The 16601-nt window shown below is 40.6% G+C and overlaps 1 protein-coding gene across 2 annotated transcripts in view; it reads right to left on the bottom strand.

The window, feature by feature from the left end:
- Positions 1-14067: 14067 nt before the first annotated feature.
- The window catches only part of Bckdhb (branched chain keto acid dehydrogenase E1 subunit beta), a 183399-nt gene continuing 180865 nt past the window's right edge, over positions 14068-16601 (bottom strand). For both annotated transcript variants that reach the window (XM_051207850.1, XM_051207853.1), the window contains exons 10-11: positions 15846-15994; positions 14068-14324 (exon numbers count right to left, since the gene is read on the bottom strand). In XM_051207850.1, coding sequence (XP_051063807.1) covers positions 15854-15994 — 141 coding nt within the window. In that variant the 3' untranslated portion in view covers positions 14068-14324; positions 15846-15853. The remainder of the gene's footprint in view (positions 14325-15845; positions 15995-16601) is intronic.

Raw genomic sequence — 16601 nt, forward strand, 5'->3', positions numbered from 1 at the left:
CAAGTTGAGAAAGCAAGAAGGAAGAGGCCTTATATGTGCATTATTTTTAGTGGTCACTTAACATATTTTGAGCAAAAGTACTTGCGTTTTTAATTTACTCATCTGGGCTCCCAATCACGGAGCCAGTCCAGGGAGGGTTATTAGCACAGATTGTGCAAATACCGTTCTGCTTCTAAGGTGGAGGGCAGGACTTTCCATGTTTGCCCTCTCAACTGGCAGAGGACCAGGACTCCAAGGGTCATCGCTTACTTCCCAAGTCTGGCCTTCTTGATGTCTGTCCGAAGACTGAGGATTGAAGACAGATGTTGAATGTGGAGGTTGAGTGGGCACAGGATATTTTGAAGAAAGTAGTATGTGAAGAGTCTCTAGTGGGAAGCCAGATTTCAGAAGGCCAGGGAATGAGCAAATCTGATGGGAGGATTCATGAGCCCATAGAGGTGGCATGTGTTTTCTACGCTGTCTACAGGATGAAATAGGAAATGGGGAGATTGTTAGAATAGAGAACTCAGGATGAAGGAATATAATTCAGTGGTAGGAGCACTCGCCTAGCATGTACAAGGCCATGGCTTTAAGTTCCATTACCACAAAACAAAAAGACACATGAAAATACAAACAAAATCTTGTGCAAAGCAGTCTGTGAAGAACAAAATATCCCTTTTCAGTTGGATAGTCCAATTGAGCAGAAGCTTTTGCATTGTTTCCTTTTTTTTTTTTTTTTTTTTTTTTTTTTTTTTTTGATTTTTGTTTAGAATATTCTTTGTCATCAAGGAAAAACGCTTCCAAATATGTCAGTGAACACCATAGCAAGCTATTCTTGGCACTATGGCACTTTGGTATTTTTTCCAAGTGTAGTTGAAGGCTGCAATACACTAAACACCCTCAGCCTTTCCTCCAGATCATATTGTATCCCATGATAGATATCGGCCTGTTGCTGCCTAGAAACAGGAATTTCACCTGTGACTTGAGAAATTTTCTCTACAGGAGGCCAAGTGGCCCAGAGGGGACACAGCTCTACAACCATTGCTTCATTAGCAGCTAAAGAGTAAAAGCTCAGGGCCAGAGAAAAGGGAAATTCCTGCCTTTGTGATCCGAGGTTCAAGGTTAAAGCATTAGTCTGCAGAATAAAATTGGCCTGCAGAATACCAAAACACACTTTGCACTAATAAAAACACAAACTGCACATACCATGAGACATCTTTGAGTGATTATACCTACAAACTAATGCCATTTGTATGGAGCTCATTAGATTTTCAAGTGTTTTCCAGAGTGTCATATTATAGCCTCTATTCAGAACTAATTCCTGGATAAGACTTTGCCTTTCAGCAGGTTTACTGATCGGACATGCAAAGCCAGAGCGGGAGCAAATTTGTTTCTGTGAATTGCCAGCACTGGCTGCCACCATCAGGAGGTTGTTTCTACAGTGTGAACAAGTTGGAATTTCATCTCAGACGTAAGCCACAGAATTTGACACTCTTGACAAATAAATCAACTTATTCACTCTGGTATAAGTCTTGGAGCCAAAAGATTTGAAGAAAAAAATAGTGAGGGAAAGATTGTTATTTATCTCCGAGTAAACTGGGAAACTCATTAGACATGCACAATAATACTTGGCTCACAATTACTTGAAAAATCAGAGCATCAGGCAAGGTTGCTCACACCTGTAATACCAGAACTTAGAATGTAGAGGCAGGGGGATCAGAAGTTGAAGGTCATCTTTGGCTACATAGAAAGTTTGAGAGCAGCTTGAACTACTAGACTATGTGTGAACAAGTACATGTAAACTGTTGCTGATGTTTATGTGACCACCTGTGTCTTGCTATTCATGGAATAAAGAATATCAGTAGCCAGGCATAGCAGCACATGCCTTTAATCACAACACTCAGAGGCAGAGGCAAAGGCAGATGAATCTCTGTGAGTTTGAGGCCAGCCTGGTCCACATGGACAATTCCAGGCCAGCCAGGGTCATCTCAGAAGAACAGCAGTGAGATTGTCTTTAGGAGCAGTATCAAACCACAAAATCTCTAGCATGCTTGGGGTTGTGCAAGTGTGCCATTCATGAGCCACTATACAATTTTCTATATTAATATAGAACTTATACTGCTAATCAATTAATACTTTTAGTGAGGACCTCCTCAGATGTAAGAGAATCAAGACCACTTTAGAGAACATGTTAAGATTTCACTATACTTTCATCTCACTGGACTGTGCCTTGGGATGTGTAAACTTGGACCTTGTCTATATCTCTGTAATCTTATTGGTCCCTGACCCAGCACCATGCTTATATTGGTAAATTCCATACAGTGCTCATAGAATGGGCTCAGATTTTCTGACTTCACAGATCTTAGCGTATGAATGGTTTCTACACAGAAAGCTGGAACAATTCAAAATTTTGTATGTATGAGAGAATAGGAACGAGAAGAAACAAAAGACGCATGACTTTAGTGTTTGATATTCTGATATATATATATATATGTATATATATATATACATGCAACATTCTTGAAAACACTGCTGCTTATAGTAGGAAATATTAACTTTCAGGGTGGGGTGCCAAGTGCAGCCTTCCATAGATGCTCTCGTCAAGACTTTCACAATCAAATTCTTGCCAAAGGATAGACAGAATAGAAAGGGCAAAACAGACAGAAAAAGCAGTGACCTTTGCAAAGCCAACACCGTTTGTGCTCAGATTGAGAACATTCCCTGTTTTCTTTGCTAATTTTTTTTCAAGTGCCATCAAACTGAGAACTGGGGGTATCTTGTTTAGTTCGGGATAGAGAGTAATTACCATCTGTACCCCGCAAATGTGAGTTAGCCTGCACAGAAATGAGCCACTGGAGTCCATGACGAACGTCAAAATTGTAGACATAAAGAGCAGAGCAGAAAATTGCAGCGTGACAAAATAGTTACATTTAATTATGTGAAATTATATAGAATTTTCATCTTCTGGAGAGGTATTCTATTTAAACTTTCATCTAAAGGCACGTCTTTTGGGTAATGCAACTTTCATTGGAAGTGAGGAAGTTGATGGGATAGAGCAGGACTCGTTGACTTCTACAACCTACATTACGGTTTGCAATGCTTAGCCCTGTTTGAAAGTCACCTCTGCTCTTTGTGAGGAAATGTTTAAAACTACAAGCCACCTGGTAGCATTCTCTTATATCCAGTGCTGCAGGTTTCCCAGCCTGTAGAGGTCTTTCTGTTCTTTTCTGCAGAATAAATGTTGATCTTGGGTTCCAACATCTACTCAAAACTTTCACTTCTGGGGAACATCCTAAGAGAAGGTGTCCCTCACTATGAGGCAGTGCGAGCTCCTGAAACTTTCCTTGGCAGCCCCGAAAGCTGGGTCATCCCAGACAATGCCAGTACTATTCTTATCAGGACAGCTGTTCTCTGTAGCTGTATGGCTGCAGAATGGAAACATCAATGACATCAACTGCACAGCTCAGTGAGCATCACCATGTTATCAGTTCCCGTGGTCCCTTGCAGAGGAAAGCATCAGTATACTTTCAGTGACAGTCTTCTGCCAATAGGACATTGATTGAACCAGGGACTGGGGTCTTAGGGACACTGAGTGAAAATATGATTTGGTTCTCTTCTCTAGGGTTAAAAGTAAAATAGTAAATAACTAAAGAAACACAAAAAGAAGACCAAGTTAGGCATCAGAGAGAAGAAACTGAGAGTTGCTGCTTTCTCAGTATTGTATCCAAACAAGCTTCCATGGAGGCCATACCTGGTTTTACAATCACCCATCATTTCTCCCTGATTCAGAGTCACATTTCAAAGCAACTCAGAAAAGGCTTAGCCTACATATGATAGCTAAATAAACTGACCATAAGTTAACGAGGAATTGCTTTAATTGTGAACCACCTAAAACCCTGCTATACTCTGTGGGTTTCTTCTTTGAGGCCACTCTAGCCCCAAACAAGCAAGGTGCTTGATATTGTCTACAAGTCGGACCCCCTCTTTTCTTCCCATTTGTATCCATGATGTATCATCTGTGTGCAAGAAGAGAAAAATCACAGAGACATGAAGTCACCTAGTTCGGCCCACCTTCAGTTTCCAAGCTTCAGTGTAACAGGGGCTCCATTGTCCAGGCTGGCCTTGTAATGGCTTTGTTAGCTGGCTGTTTCTTAATGATCATTTAAGAAGTTTACTGAAGCAAAGAATAAGCAGTATCTGGTGGCTATAAATGCCCTGTTTGATGACAGAAAAGGTAGTGCCAAAGGAACAGAAAGGAACTGCTATTGGCAGCACCAACTGTTTTCCTTCTACTTAGAGTCTTCTCTAAGAGCCGCACTTCACCTTGACCTTCATTGCTATGTCTAGATAAAAAGAAACAATTTCCTCTTCCAGAGAAAGTGACTTAACAAGCATACAGTGTGGAGATGCCATCTTTCCCCATCTTCCATATGCAATAAACCTGCACCTATTTCTGGTTCCAGCCGTGATCCAGAACAAGAAGCCTGACCTAAGCCGGGCCCATTCTTCTCCCTCTGGGAAACTTGGAATTAGATAGACAAATACTGAGTTTATTTGTGATGTGAACTGAAGAAAGCCATTCTTCAGAGAGCAGAGTGCAAGGCGATTAGTGATCTGAGAAGCAATCAGCAGAGGGACAGGAATGAAGTTGGCTTGCAATGCAGAGAAGACATGGAGGGCCCAAGAGCTTGGGGGAAGGCCAGAAAGGGAGAGAACAGAAAGCTTACATGATGACTTTCTCCTTTATGGGGCTTAAAGTTCTTCATAAGATTGGATTTTTTTTAGAACAAATTCCATCTTCCTTAAACCAACACGAATGGATTTGTCACAGTGAAAAGTTCATGGACTCACCAATTTCTTCGAATAAAATTGAGATGACTAAACAGCAAGGTGTAAACAGCAGGGAGTTAGCTTTAGTCACAGCTGACCCTCAGCTCTAAGATTGATTTACCAACTTGTTTTATTTAATTCAAATAATAATCACTGTCACAGCAAGTTCCCATATTGCACACTTTGCCTATGGTGATGAGTGTATCAAGATTTCCTGCTGCTGGGAATGGATGACAGATGATGACAGTATCATGTGAGAAATTTGTAGAGGCACAGGCTCTTTAAGAGAGTTTCCAGGAGACAAGGTGTTACTTAATTTTCACTTAATCAAAGAGAATTATAATTCCCATGTAATTTATGTAATTTGGAACTAAAGGCTGAGGGCATAAAGATTGTTCATTTGATACATAATCAGGGCTTAGTAACACTGAGACGCCCTCTCAGAGACCCATTATCTACTACCTCCTTTCCTTCCTCCCTTACCAGTTAAAAACAAGGTTCGTAGAAAGACTGGGCAGTTTATCAATCTGACTGAGAACACAGGAGGGCGAGACCTGCCCTTTGGGGAATACTCTTCCCCTCTGAGGTAAACTTTCCAGTGACAAGAATTTTTTAAGCAATTATATTGTAACTATGGAGCCACACTGGCTCCCTGTCCTGAGAAGACTTGATGACGAAAATGGAGAAAAGGGTTGCTTTTATGATAAATCCCAATGACAAAACAGCAGAACACACAAGTGCATGTATCAGAAGTTAACAAATGAAAACTTTTTTAGGGGGGCAGAGTCCCAATCTGATAGAAAGGGAGGTGGGGGAAACAGGGAGAGGGCCTGGGAGCAGGTGTGATTCGTTCTGTCAAACCTGTGAGGCCCATTGAATCATTGAGGGAATGGATGAGGGGCAAAGCAAGGTGTCTACCAGCCCCGTGGGATTCTGTGCTAGCCCACCAGAGGAGTCGAGCCACTGAGTTAGGAAAGCCAAGTTCAGACAAACAAAGAAGCCCAAACCATGCCAGGCTCCAGAGCTGTGCAGGGCTTAATGACTTAGCCTACTACCCTGCTGAGGAAGACTAGGTAGGATATTTTCTTCTGCAACAGCCTCAGAGGGAGTCCTCTCTTTGCAAACATTGGAGCTATCTTAGAGGACAAGGTTGGCTGCAAGATATTTGTGAGAACAATAAAGAGACTGAGACAAATGAAGGGTGTGATGAGAGAAGAAAAGCCCCAAGAACGCTGAGACAACTAACTAACTAACTAACCAACTAACTAACCAACTAACTAACCAACTAACTAACTAACTAAGCAAATAAAAACTAAGTAAATAAATAAGTGAGTAAATAAATAAACAAACAAACAAAAACACATGGGTCTCTTAGCCAGAGCATTGCCCAAGGACTACAGTCAGGTCTTTCTGACACAAACAATCTCTGGGGACACTGGAAGGAATCTAGTGTGCTCCAGCATAGGCACACATAAGTGAAGGCACAGTGAGCAGCCACATGCTCTAGCCAGAGCTGCTGAGTCCCACAGTGATGGCACAGCCAGGTACATTATTTTTTCATTAAGAATGGGAACTGAGAACCAATGTATAAAGGGCTACAGAAGACACTGCCGGCAACTTCCTCCAGCAGAACAGACCTGCTGGACAAAATCAAGAAGGATGCACAGGCTACTGAAATGATTCTTCTGATAAAGCCTGATAGCCTGAGTTCAATTCCTGAACCCCACTTAATGGAAGGAAAGAAGCAACTGCCATAAGATGTCCATTGTTCACTACAGGTGCACTGTGGCAATGACCCCTTCAATTTAAATACAATTAAAAACTTTAAATGACCCATGGTATCCAGCAGTCTTTGCCTGTGGTTGACCAGGTACTGACATCTGCCACCTTTCCATTCCAGTCCTTTAACCTATTTATTATATGTTTCTCAAAGGCCTTTATTAAGCTCCATTCAGTTAAAAACTATGAGTGTGACCTTTTCTGTGTGCAGTAATCTCAAATAAAGAGTAAACATATGCATCCGAATAAAATTAAACTTACAAAGCCCCTAGTTTAGCATTTGTAGAAGGTGAACTCTTTTCTTGGGTCTTCCTTTCTGAGTCTATCTAGCAGAGCTCTTGTGGGCACACATATGCATATGAGAGAGTAAGGAGACTGCTGTGTTTTATTTAGTTCCTGTTTTTGAAGTAATCACATGGAAAACAAAAAGATTCCCTAGTGCTGATGATCAACTGACAGTTCCTTTGAAGAACAGCAAAGCCATGCAACGGTAACCTTCTGCAATACTGGATAAAGTATACAGTGGGAGGTACTTCACTCTATGAGTAACATACATGCTAACAATTGCATTACGTCTTAGTGTGGAATTGCTCTGATATGTACCCTAGCACAGCTGCTGTGCTCTGCTGATTCCTTTACAAGGAAAATCATAATAATCACTATAATCACAAGAAATAGTACACATACAATAATACACATATAATTTTGAACCCTGATTTTTCCACTTAAAGATACATAATGACCATGGTTTCCATGTTTCCACATAATTTTCATAATCAGTACTTGCAAATTCTGCATTGTATCTAACCATGAGACTACACCATGAATCAGACCACCACCGTTCCATTTTTCTCCTGTGCAGTTTTAACATAATCTCTATGAAATTTTTTACTGTGCACAAAACATGAAATAAACTGAATAGGCCTGAGTTCTTTCCTTATGGGAGTATGCTAAGTTGAGTATTAGTTTGCTGTAGATCCAAGCTGGCCTCTAGGATGATGGAGTCCCATAGAGAAGCCACTTCTCAGAGGAAAGGAAACTGGGACCCATGCTCAGCCTGGTAACAGTACCTGTGCCCCAGAAAGACACAAAAGTTCTGACATAATAATTGACAAGCTACTTTAATGGCCATGATATACAACTCTGGGTGAATACAGGTGAGATTTGAGGGGAATATAGTTCACTATTTGGGATCCATTTGTCTCCATGGGAATAGAACAGATTCATCTGTTCCAGAGAGACCCACAAACCCAGTGAGAACTAGTGTCAATCAAGCTCACCCTGTAAGCAGTTTGGAGGGCTGCTTCGGGGAATAACTACAGTGCTCTTTGTGCAGGAGTGACGTGAGGTGTCTGTCCCTATGGCTGCAGACTGTCTATTTCTGCAGGAAGTCGGAACCCAAGGGAAGCATGAACTCTGTGCGTGTTCTCAGGCGCCAGGCTTTGAAATTCCCCCAAATAACTGTGGAAAAACCCTTGAGGAATTAGCCAGCTTTGGGGCAGATCTCACAGGGACAACCTTGTGAAACTAGCTAGCTGTTAGGACAGATTTTTTTTAACTACTACTTACTACTAACAATGGGGTCTTAACTTCTCTCTGGGTAAAGGAAGGCTGGGACGATAAGTTGGGCAGTATAATTTTTAGACTAGGTGCTCAGGACACAGAAACTTCATTGTTCTCTAACTTTTTTTTTTAAATCTTCATGTAAAAAATAAAGAAACTGGGGTGAGAATAAACATTCCATTCTGAAGGAGGAGGGTGAATTGGAGTTTACACAAAGTTTATTAGAAATATCATACTGAACTGGCAACATCCACATTCCTTGTAAAACAAAATTTCCTAGGCTTGTATTTCAATTCTCTGGTTAAGGTTAGCAACAGTGCTAAGATCTCATGATTGCAATAAGGGACGCTATGGTAACAAGTCACCAATCAACAAGGTCTCCAGAGAACAGCAGCTGTGGAGTTGATCACTGCCCTGGGGGGAGATGACAGTATGCAGTATTCAAGCTCAGTCTGAATTCACTTATTTTATGTCTAAGACTCTCAATATTAACACAGTATCTCAGTATCTGCACCTAATTTGTGTGTCATAGATGCAAAAAGAAAATTTAAGCACAAGACCAAACTAACCCTAACGGTGGAGGATTCCCTCAAATGTACATTATTGAAAACACATGGGCTTCCCTCTTCGGTTTCAATGTGTGCTGAATTACCGGGATGTCTGAATCAGGATGCTCTCCATTGCAAGCTACAGAAGCCCAACTTGAATGAAGGCAATGATGACTTATTACAAAGACCTTGAAGTGGCCACTCAGAGAATGTAAGTGTGGAACTCTGGAGGGTGAGCCTGGCAGAAAGAAGCTACCCCTTCGCCTTGTCATTGGAGTGACAGTCGCCCCCTTGACCTGACCCTCTTTCTCACTACAGCACAGGTTTCACCCCAAGGCAACTCACAGAAGAAGGCATTTATTTGGCTTATAGTTCAAGGGTCAGGAAGTGAAGACATGGTGGCAGAAGTGGGAAGCTGAGGGTTCTTATATCGAACCACAAGCAGGAAACAGAGAGTGCAAACTAGAAATGGTTTCATCTTTAAACTCTCAAATCTGCGACTTTCTCCAAAAAGCCACACCTTCTAAGCCTCCACAAACAGAATTACCAACTGAAAACCAAGTGCTCAAATGCCTAAGGCAGTGGGGGACACATTATTCAAACCCCCAGAACAGTTTCTAAGGAGCACTATGTTCTTATTTTCTCCACATACATATGCACTTTTAACACACAGTGTTGTCTCAGAGCCCTTTAACGAATACAGTTCTAAATCTATCTGACAAAACAGACCTGAAACATAAACAGTGCCCACCTCCTGGGGATTTCCAATGCAGCATCTCTGTGGGACTGAAGGAGGCTGTGGTTTAGCAGCTGATGGAGTCTGGAGCCTCACTGATGAGTTAGCCTAAACACGTGCTGTTCACCGTGTTAGTGGCACATCGTATCTCTATCATTTCTGTTCCAATAACAAGTTATGGTTCAATAATTCATGAATTTAGAGTCAGCAAGGACGAAGCCATGTGGGCATGGGCTGTCTGGGTGACTAGGGTCCAAGTGCTTTTTCCTTTTTGAGAGCTCAGTGGACACATTTTTTATTCACTAGACCACTAAAAATACTGTGTAAATTAGGCTTCGGGTATGAGGTGCACACAAAATGTAAATGTACATTGTGTTTCAACTTGTATTCCCTGACTGAAGATATCTCCTATTTGTGTAAATTTTCAAATCTCCAAAACTTTTGAAATATAAACACTTGCTTAGAGTCTCAGCCTTCCAAATGAGGAACTAAGAGCCTCGTTATTCTGATGGAACTAGCAGCAGGTGCTATGGCAAAAGACATCATGTTAAAATATCATCGTGAACTCGCACATTAGGCACAGTGAGGGAAGTGCTACTTGGGAGTAGGCTTGTATTTCCACACCCACTCTGCCAGGAACATACTGACAAACCTGGCATGGTTCTAGGCTATTCTAGGCTCTGTGGAACCACCAGCAGCAAGGTCAAACTGCAGGCCCTGCCCTTCGAGAACCCTAGCTTGGGAGATAGCTCATAAAAGCTAGAAACTTGGCACACACAATGCACCTGCAGGCGTCTTAACAAATTAGACTGACTTTTTTTCTTAGAAATTCCGTTGGCTTGAGCTTCTTTCCAGGATTGAATTTCTTCTAGGCAGCTCTAATAGTCTGAGAGTATTTCTCAATAGTCCTTACTATTTATATATGCTTGGGCAGGGAGGCGCCAAATGAATACAGCCAGTTTCAGGTACTCCTGAAGCCTTTGGGTTATGTATGTCTTGACCTTAATAGACCTCCCTACAGGGTGGAATATCCTTTGCCTTGACAAGCTTCCCTCCAACATGAACAGTTCAATTCCAAGGAAACTGCTGCCCAACACTGACCAGTTCACATATCCATTATGAATTTATGGAAAAATTAATAAAGGAGAAAGTACACAATGATGTGGAAAACACATATACTAGTTTCAATTCTATTTGTGATTATTTTAATTTTATTGAAAATGGATTTTTTTTCACACAGTATATTCTAATTATGGTGTCCCCTCCTGCAGCTCCTCCTAGTTCCTCCCTACCTCCCCAGATCCACTCCCTTTAGGCCTCTCATTAGAAAACAAGTAGGCATCTCAGTGACAATAATAAAATATAAAACAAAATCCAGTTGGAATAGGACAAAACAGAAGGAAAGGGGCCAAAGAATAAGCATAAGAAACACAAGAGACACACACATGTACATATATATAGGAACACCATAAAAACACAAAACCAGAAGCCATAATACATATGTAAAGGGCCTGTAATGTTTAAAAAAGAAAAAAGTTCTGGCACAACAATGTAAGGCAAAGAACCTCCAAAGGTGTTGAGTTAGTTTTCAGTTGGCATCTACTGCTAGGCAAGGGGCCTACCCTTAAGAGTAGCTTGTTTCCCTACTGGGACTCCCATATAGAATACTAATTGTTTCATTTACAAGTGGCTGTCAATTGGAAATAGCTTCTGGGTTAGGGTTGGGGGCTCATGTCCAGTTCTTTTGGCTCAAGGACACCATCTGTCACAGACGCATGTTGACCCTGTGCATGCTGCCACAGTCTCTGTGAGTTCATATGTGCACTGATCCTGTTGTATATAGAAGGCCTTGTTTTCCTTGTACCCTCCATCCATGCTGGATCTTACATTCTTTCAGCCACCTCTTCCACAGGGTTCCCTGAGCCCCGAGGAGAGGGATTTGATAGAAACATCCTGTTTAGGACCAAGAATTCCAAGGTCTCTCACTGTCTGCCTAATATCTGCTGTCAGTCTCTGTATTCATTCCTATCTGCTGCAGGAGGAAGCATCTCTGATGAAGACTGGGCAAAGCAATGATTTATGAATATAGCAGAATGTCATTAGGAGTGATTCTATTGGTATGGTCCTTTAGTAGAACAGTAGTATTTGGTTTTCCCCTAGGTCTCTGGCCTATTGTACACAGGTTATCTATCCATTTTGTAAAGCATTTATAACATATACATCCAACTTTTAGAGATTATAATATAATTACACCACTTGCCCCACTTTTCTCCCTCTAACCCCTCTTATATACTCCTCCTTAATCTCTTTCAAATTCATGGCCTCTCTTTTCCTTAATTGTTGTTACACGTGTGTATGTGCATGCAAGCACATGTTTGTAAGTTGGAACTGGGCTCCCTATCCACAACTCTACATTTTTATTGTAAGTAATGTTATATTAATCTTAATCTGATGAGGGGTAATGATAACACTTATCTCTGGGTAATTGAACAAATATTCAGAATCTTTAGAATGTAGTAAGAGTATGTTTGTTTAGTAAAGTGGCAGCTGTAGGCTCTCCAAGATCCATGACCTCACTAGCCCTGGATAGCTGGCTAGGTTTCCAGTACCCAGCATGATTTCCCTCTTGTTGAGCAGATCTTACATCCAATTGGTGAGCTGTTGGTTACTGTCAAGGTATGTGGACCACTATTGCATTCTTGGCGTTATTGTTTCATGATGGTTGTTGTGGATCATAGGATAAGACTCTTGGTTGCTTTTCTTCTTTAGAAGCTTACATGGTACCTTCTAGTTCCATACAAACTAGTCCTCAGGCAAGAGGCTTTCATGTCAGTTCTAGCTGAGAGGCCTCTGGGCCCATTGTGTGAAATGAATGATGTCTTCAGCAATAGGGTATTATATTTTAAAGAGACTAGAGCAATTAGAAACTATTGGGAGTTAAATTAGCATATATATCCATGCTGTCACAGGGAGAAGACTTATGCAAAGATCAGTCTACCACAGTAGGAGATTAGATTGGCATTTATTTGACACTAGATGTGCATTATGATACCATTTTCCATATTTGTACAACATACAACATTTGTTTTATGAAAAAAAGAATTTGCAGTTACATAAACATGTTTGTTTTGAGCTTCATATTGAATATTATCCATAGACTGTCTTGGGAAGGGGTTATTTATTGCTAGGGCCTTCAGGGCCAATTAGAACAGAGAAGGTGTTCTCAGATGCCATACTCAGTGCACAAATTGTCCCCAAACTCATCCTGTACTTTCCGTTTATAAAAGAAAGTTAAAGAAATTAAGTCTTAAGTAGCTAAAGGAAAATTCTCAAGCTATCAATGAGTAGAAAAATTAGTATTAATAGACACAGTAGCACAGTGACTAATAAAGAGGTTCACATAATCCTAAATAATATCAACTGAAGAGACAAGTTCAACTAGAGACATCATGTTCTCGTAGGATGTCCTTGGGCAACATGTGGCTGGCTGTGGCACGGATCTTGTTCTGCTGGATCAGGCCAGTAAATGAGGCCTTCTCTTGAGCCTGCAGGAGAATAATGAGCAAAGCCAAGGTCTAACATAGTTTTGGCATCTTAAACCCAGAATGTCCTGTTCAGCAAGCCAACTAGACTTGTTCTTTTCCAAACTGTGGCCAACAACCTGCATCTTTTCCCATCTTATCTACACAGGGCTTTCTATTATTTGACCCAAAGACTGGGCTCTATTTTTACCCTTAACAAACCACCAGCCCATTGCACAGGACCTGTGGTACAGCACCTTCACTCTGCTTCCAAGTTAGTGACACTCTACCAGTTACTTTCTATAGTCTTCTCCAATTACTGGTAAAAAATAATTAGGATGCAGCCTTTACAATTACAGTTCTAAAGAAAAATACATATGTGTGATTATAGGAAAATGTCTAGTGTTCTAAGTGTTTATGGGCAAAGGGAAACAGAAGAATACAGTTTCACTGCTTTTGCAAGGACCTTTCAGCCAGAACCTGAATGGAGAAGTCATTCAGGGACCACGGGAGGGGAGGAGAATCAAACTGCTCAATTTCCAAGAGCAGGCCTGGGCGTTGGCTCTGTGGGAAATTCCTAAGGCTGTTTTTAAATCTTCTAGAACTATGATGAGGGGCAGAGAAGGCAAAATATGGCCTTCCAGTAACCCCAGGAAAGGCTCTACTTAGCAGAAGCCATTGCTGCTTGCTAATATTTTATCTTATCTACACAGGAATAATTATAGAAATATAATCTGTTTTGCAAAGTCTTAGGGGAAAAACACCTACAATTGCAGCTAGAACTTCACAATTTTATAGTAAACAGGATCATACTGCCCACCTCCCCGAGGAAGAAAGGACAGTAACAGGAATGATTCAAATCCCACTAGGCTAGAGGAACCAGGTCCACTAGCAATGAGGGAGGAATGGAGAAGAAAGATTCTAAGAGTTTGCCAACCCAAAAACCATCTTGACCATAAAGAATTAAACCAAATACAGTAAAGTGGAAAAGTCAGCATTTCTAGAATAAATATTTTGCTATAACTCAAATTCAGTTAGCAAGTTAACAACCCATTATTCTACAGTAAAACTCTTTTTTACCAACTGAAGAAGACACACACAATGTGAAGGTCATGTGATTTTGCTTTATTGAATACATTACCACCCAATATTTATAGTTATGAAGCAATTATAAGGCCACCACCCACGGTGCACTTTAAACTCAGCCCCCAATCCACTTATATTAATGCAATAAGTAATTCGCAGCTCATCAGCCAATATCCATGATACTTCATTTCATAAAATTATGTTAGAAGAAAGAAGTGTAAGGAAATATAAAAAAAATTCAGAAAAAATATTTCCATATCTACTCATAATCTTCCAGGTTTTCTGTAAAAGAAACCAGTAACAATGATAAGCATTCTTAGTTCTGTGCACTTACTTTCCTTAATAACCTATTTAACTTTCTACACAGAAAAGCTATTTTTTTTTATCACATAGCATAGGCTAACATACTTTGCTTACATTTAAAATCAAATGCACAAGCAAATTTAAAGCCAACAAAAATTACTTTAAAGTTTTTTAAAACTAGCAGTAAGCCATGCTGCCACATGTGACCCTCCCGCACAGAGCCTATGGAGAGACCCCTTCAGAAAGTGGGAAGATCTCCAAACAGCCTAAGGGCCACTGGCCACAGGAAGCCACTACCTTCCACAGGCATTAAGGGGCTTCGGAAATACAGTCTTTGTACCTTAAGGGCAATACCCCCAACTGACACCTGTAACAATAGTTTCAAAACACTGGAAACTGTGGAGATTGTGGGATTATAGTGTCAAAAGGGGACATTATTTACATAAACACTTTCTCTGATCTTCTACAAGCTAGCTCTGCAACCTACTTACAGAATTTAAGAAGTGCATCATTCTGTATTTATAACAGGAAAAGGCTGTTGCCACTACGCCAATTTTATTTTCCTTTTATCTTATGAAAAATCCTGGTTCCTCAAAAGTATTATTACTTTTTGGACAGCTAAGATATTAAAATATAAAGCCTCTAATCTCATCTCTTCATTTTGGAACACACTAAAAGCAGGGTGTCAGTGCTGGCAACTTCTACATTAAAAGCTTGAAAACCAAATAATTTAACAATATCCTTCTTTTTTCCCCCTAGAACAGCACTGCTGACAGGCTTGATAAGTCCAACTTAGAAAACACTATGAATAAATATAATCTCTCATCCAATATTTCTAAGACATTCACAAGCTGGGTGTGGTGGCACACGCCTGTGAATCCGGCACTTGGGAGGGAGAGGCAGGTTGACAGTAGACTTAAGGCCAGCCTGAGCTAGAATGAGAGCGAGTTTCAAAACCAAACCAAACAAAACATTCACTTGTCAAAAAAGGTCCTGGAAATTGCAGCAATGCTGGGGTTTTGGTCTTTTGCTTTGTTTACTCCTTAGTAAAAATGTGTCTATATTAAATAGGTTTTCCCTTAAAAGAATGTTTCCTGGATAACATGAAGATAAATGTCTGAATGCTGTTTAGCATATTCTAAACAACTAGAGCCTGATTCAGGGACCTTGAGAGGTCCCTTTCAATGAGCAACAGAAATTGTGCTTCTACATGGCAATTTTAAAAAGCGGAAACAATACTATCTGTATGAAAGGAAAAGCTGGGACAAGAGTAAGAGAGAGTGTATTTGATTATTTAATACCAGCACACTGGGTACCATCTATAAATCTCAACACATTTCTATTGGGTGTAAATATGCTAGCATTTTGGGCATTTTTATGAAGTAAAAACTTAGTTCTGAATGTTACTGTTTACCAGAGTACAAGACGCAGGTGGTAGCTGACCCTGGGTAACAGGATACAAATGCCATTTGCACACATCAACAGGTGGGTACCACCTACCTCTGTGGTCAATAGTTGATCATCTTCCGAAGGGCATCATAGCACTTCCATTTGTCAGGGATATAAAATGGTTCAAAAATGTGAGGAAATGGGGTGTCATATCCACATACTCTAGATATCGGAGCCTCTAAGTTCAAAAAACATTCTTCCTACAGAGAAAGATTAAAAAATGGATGACTTTAACATGTTTCCATTCACAGAAATAAAACATTTCCATCAAAATAAATCAACTGTGTAAAACACAACTACAGGTATGGATATCAAAGTGTCTAGCTATATTGTTATTTGAAAGCAGATATGAGTAGCATGTTAGCGTGATCCAACTTTTCTTGAAATGCTTTTGCATATGCATGTGCCACCACAGCCATAAATCTATCACCGGCACCAAGGCAGGGTCCTATCCATCATACCCCAGTGGATATAAGTGTAAGCAAGACAGTACAGCAAATTCCCATGGCACTTAACTCCATTACTTGCAATTAGTGCTGATGTATGCTTTCTCATGTTTCCTTTATTTTTGTTTAAATTTACAAAATGACTGTATATTGCTTTCATGAGTTCATGTCTGGGATTCTGCTGTGTACCACCTGTCTACCAAGGTACTTGACTGTCCTCATGACTCTTATAACCAGGCCTCTGAAGGTGCTGCTGGCCCATGACTACTCATAGCCCAAGTTCACTGAAGGACTGGTATGTGCTGACCTCTCAGGTGTTACCTTTGAGATTCCTCATAGGGCACCCTTCTTCGACTATATT

Source organism: Phodopus roborovskii, unplaced genomic scaffold (genome assembly GCF_943737965.1).
Source record: "Phodopus roborovskii unplaced genomic scaffold, PHOROB, whole genome shotgun sequence".
Classification (NCBI taxonomy): domain Eukaryota; kingdom Metazoa; phylum Chordata; class Mammalia; order Rodentia; family Cricetidae; genus Phodopus; species Phodopus roborovskii.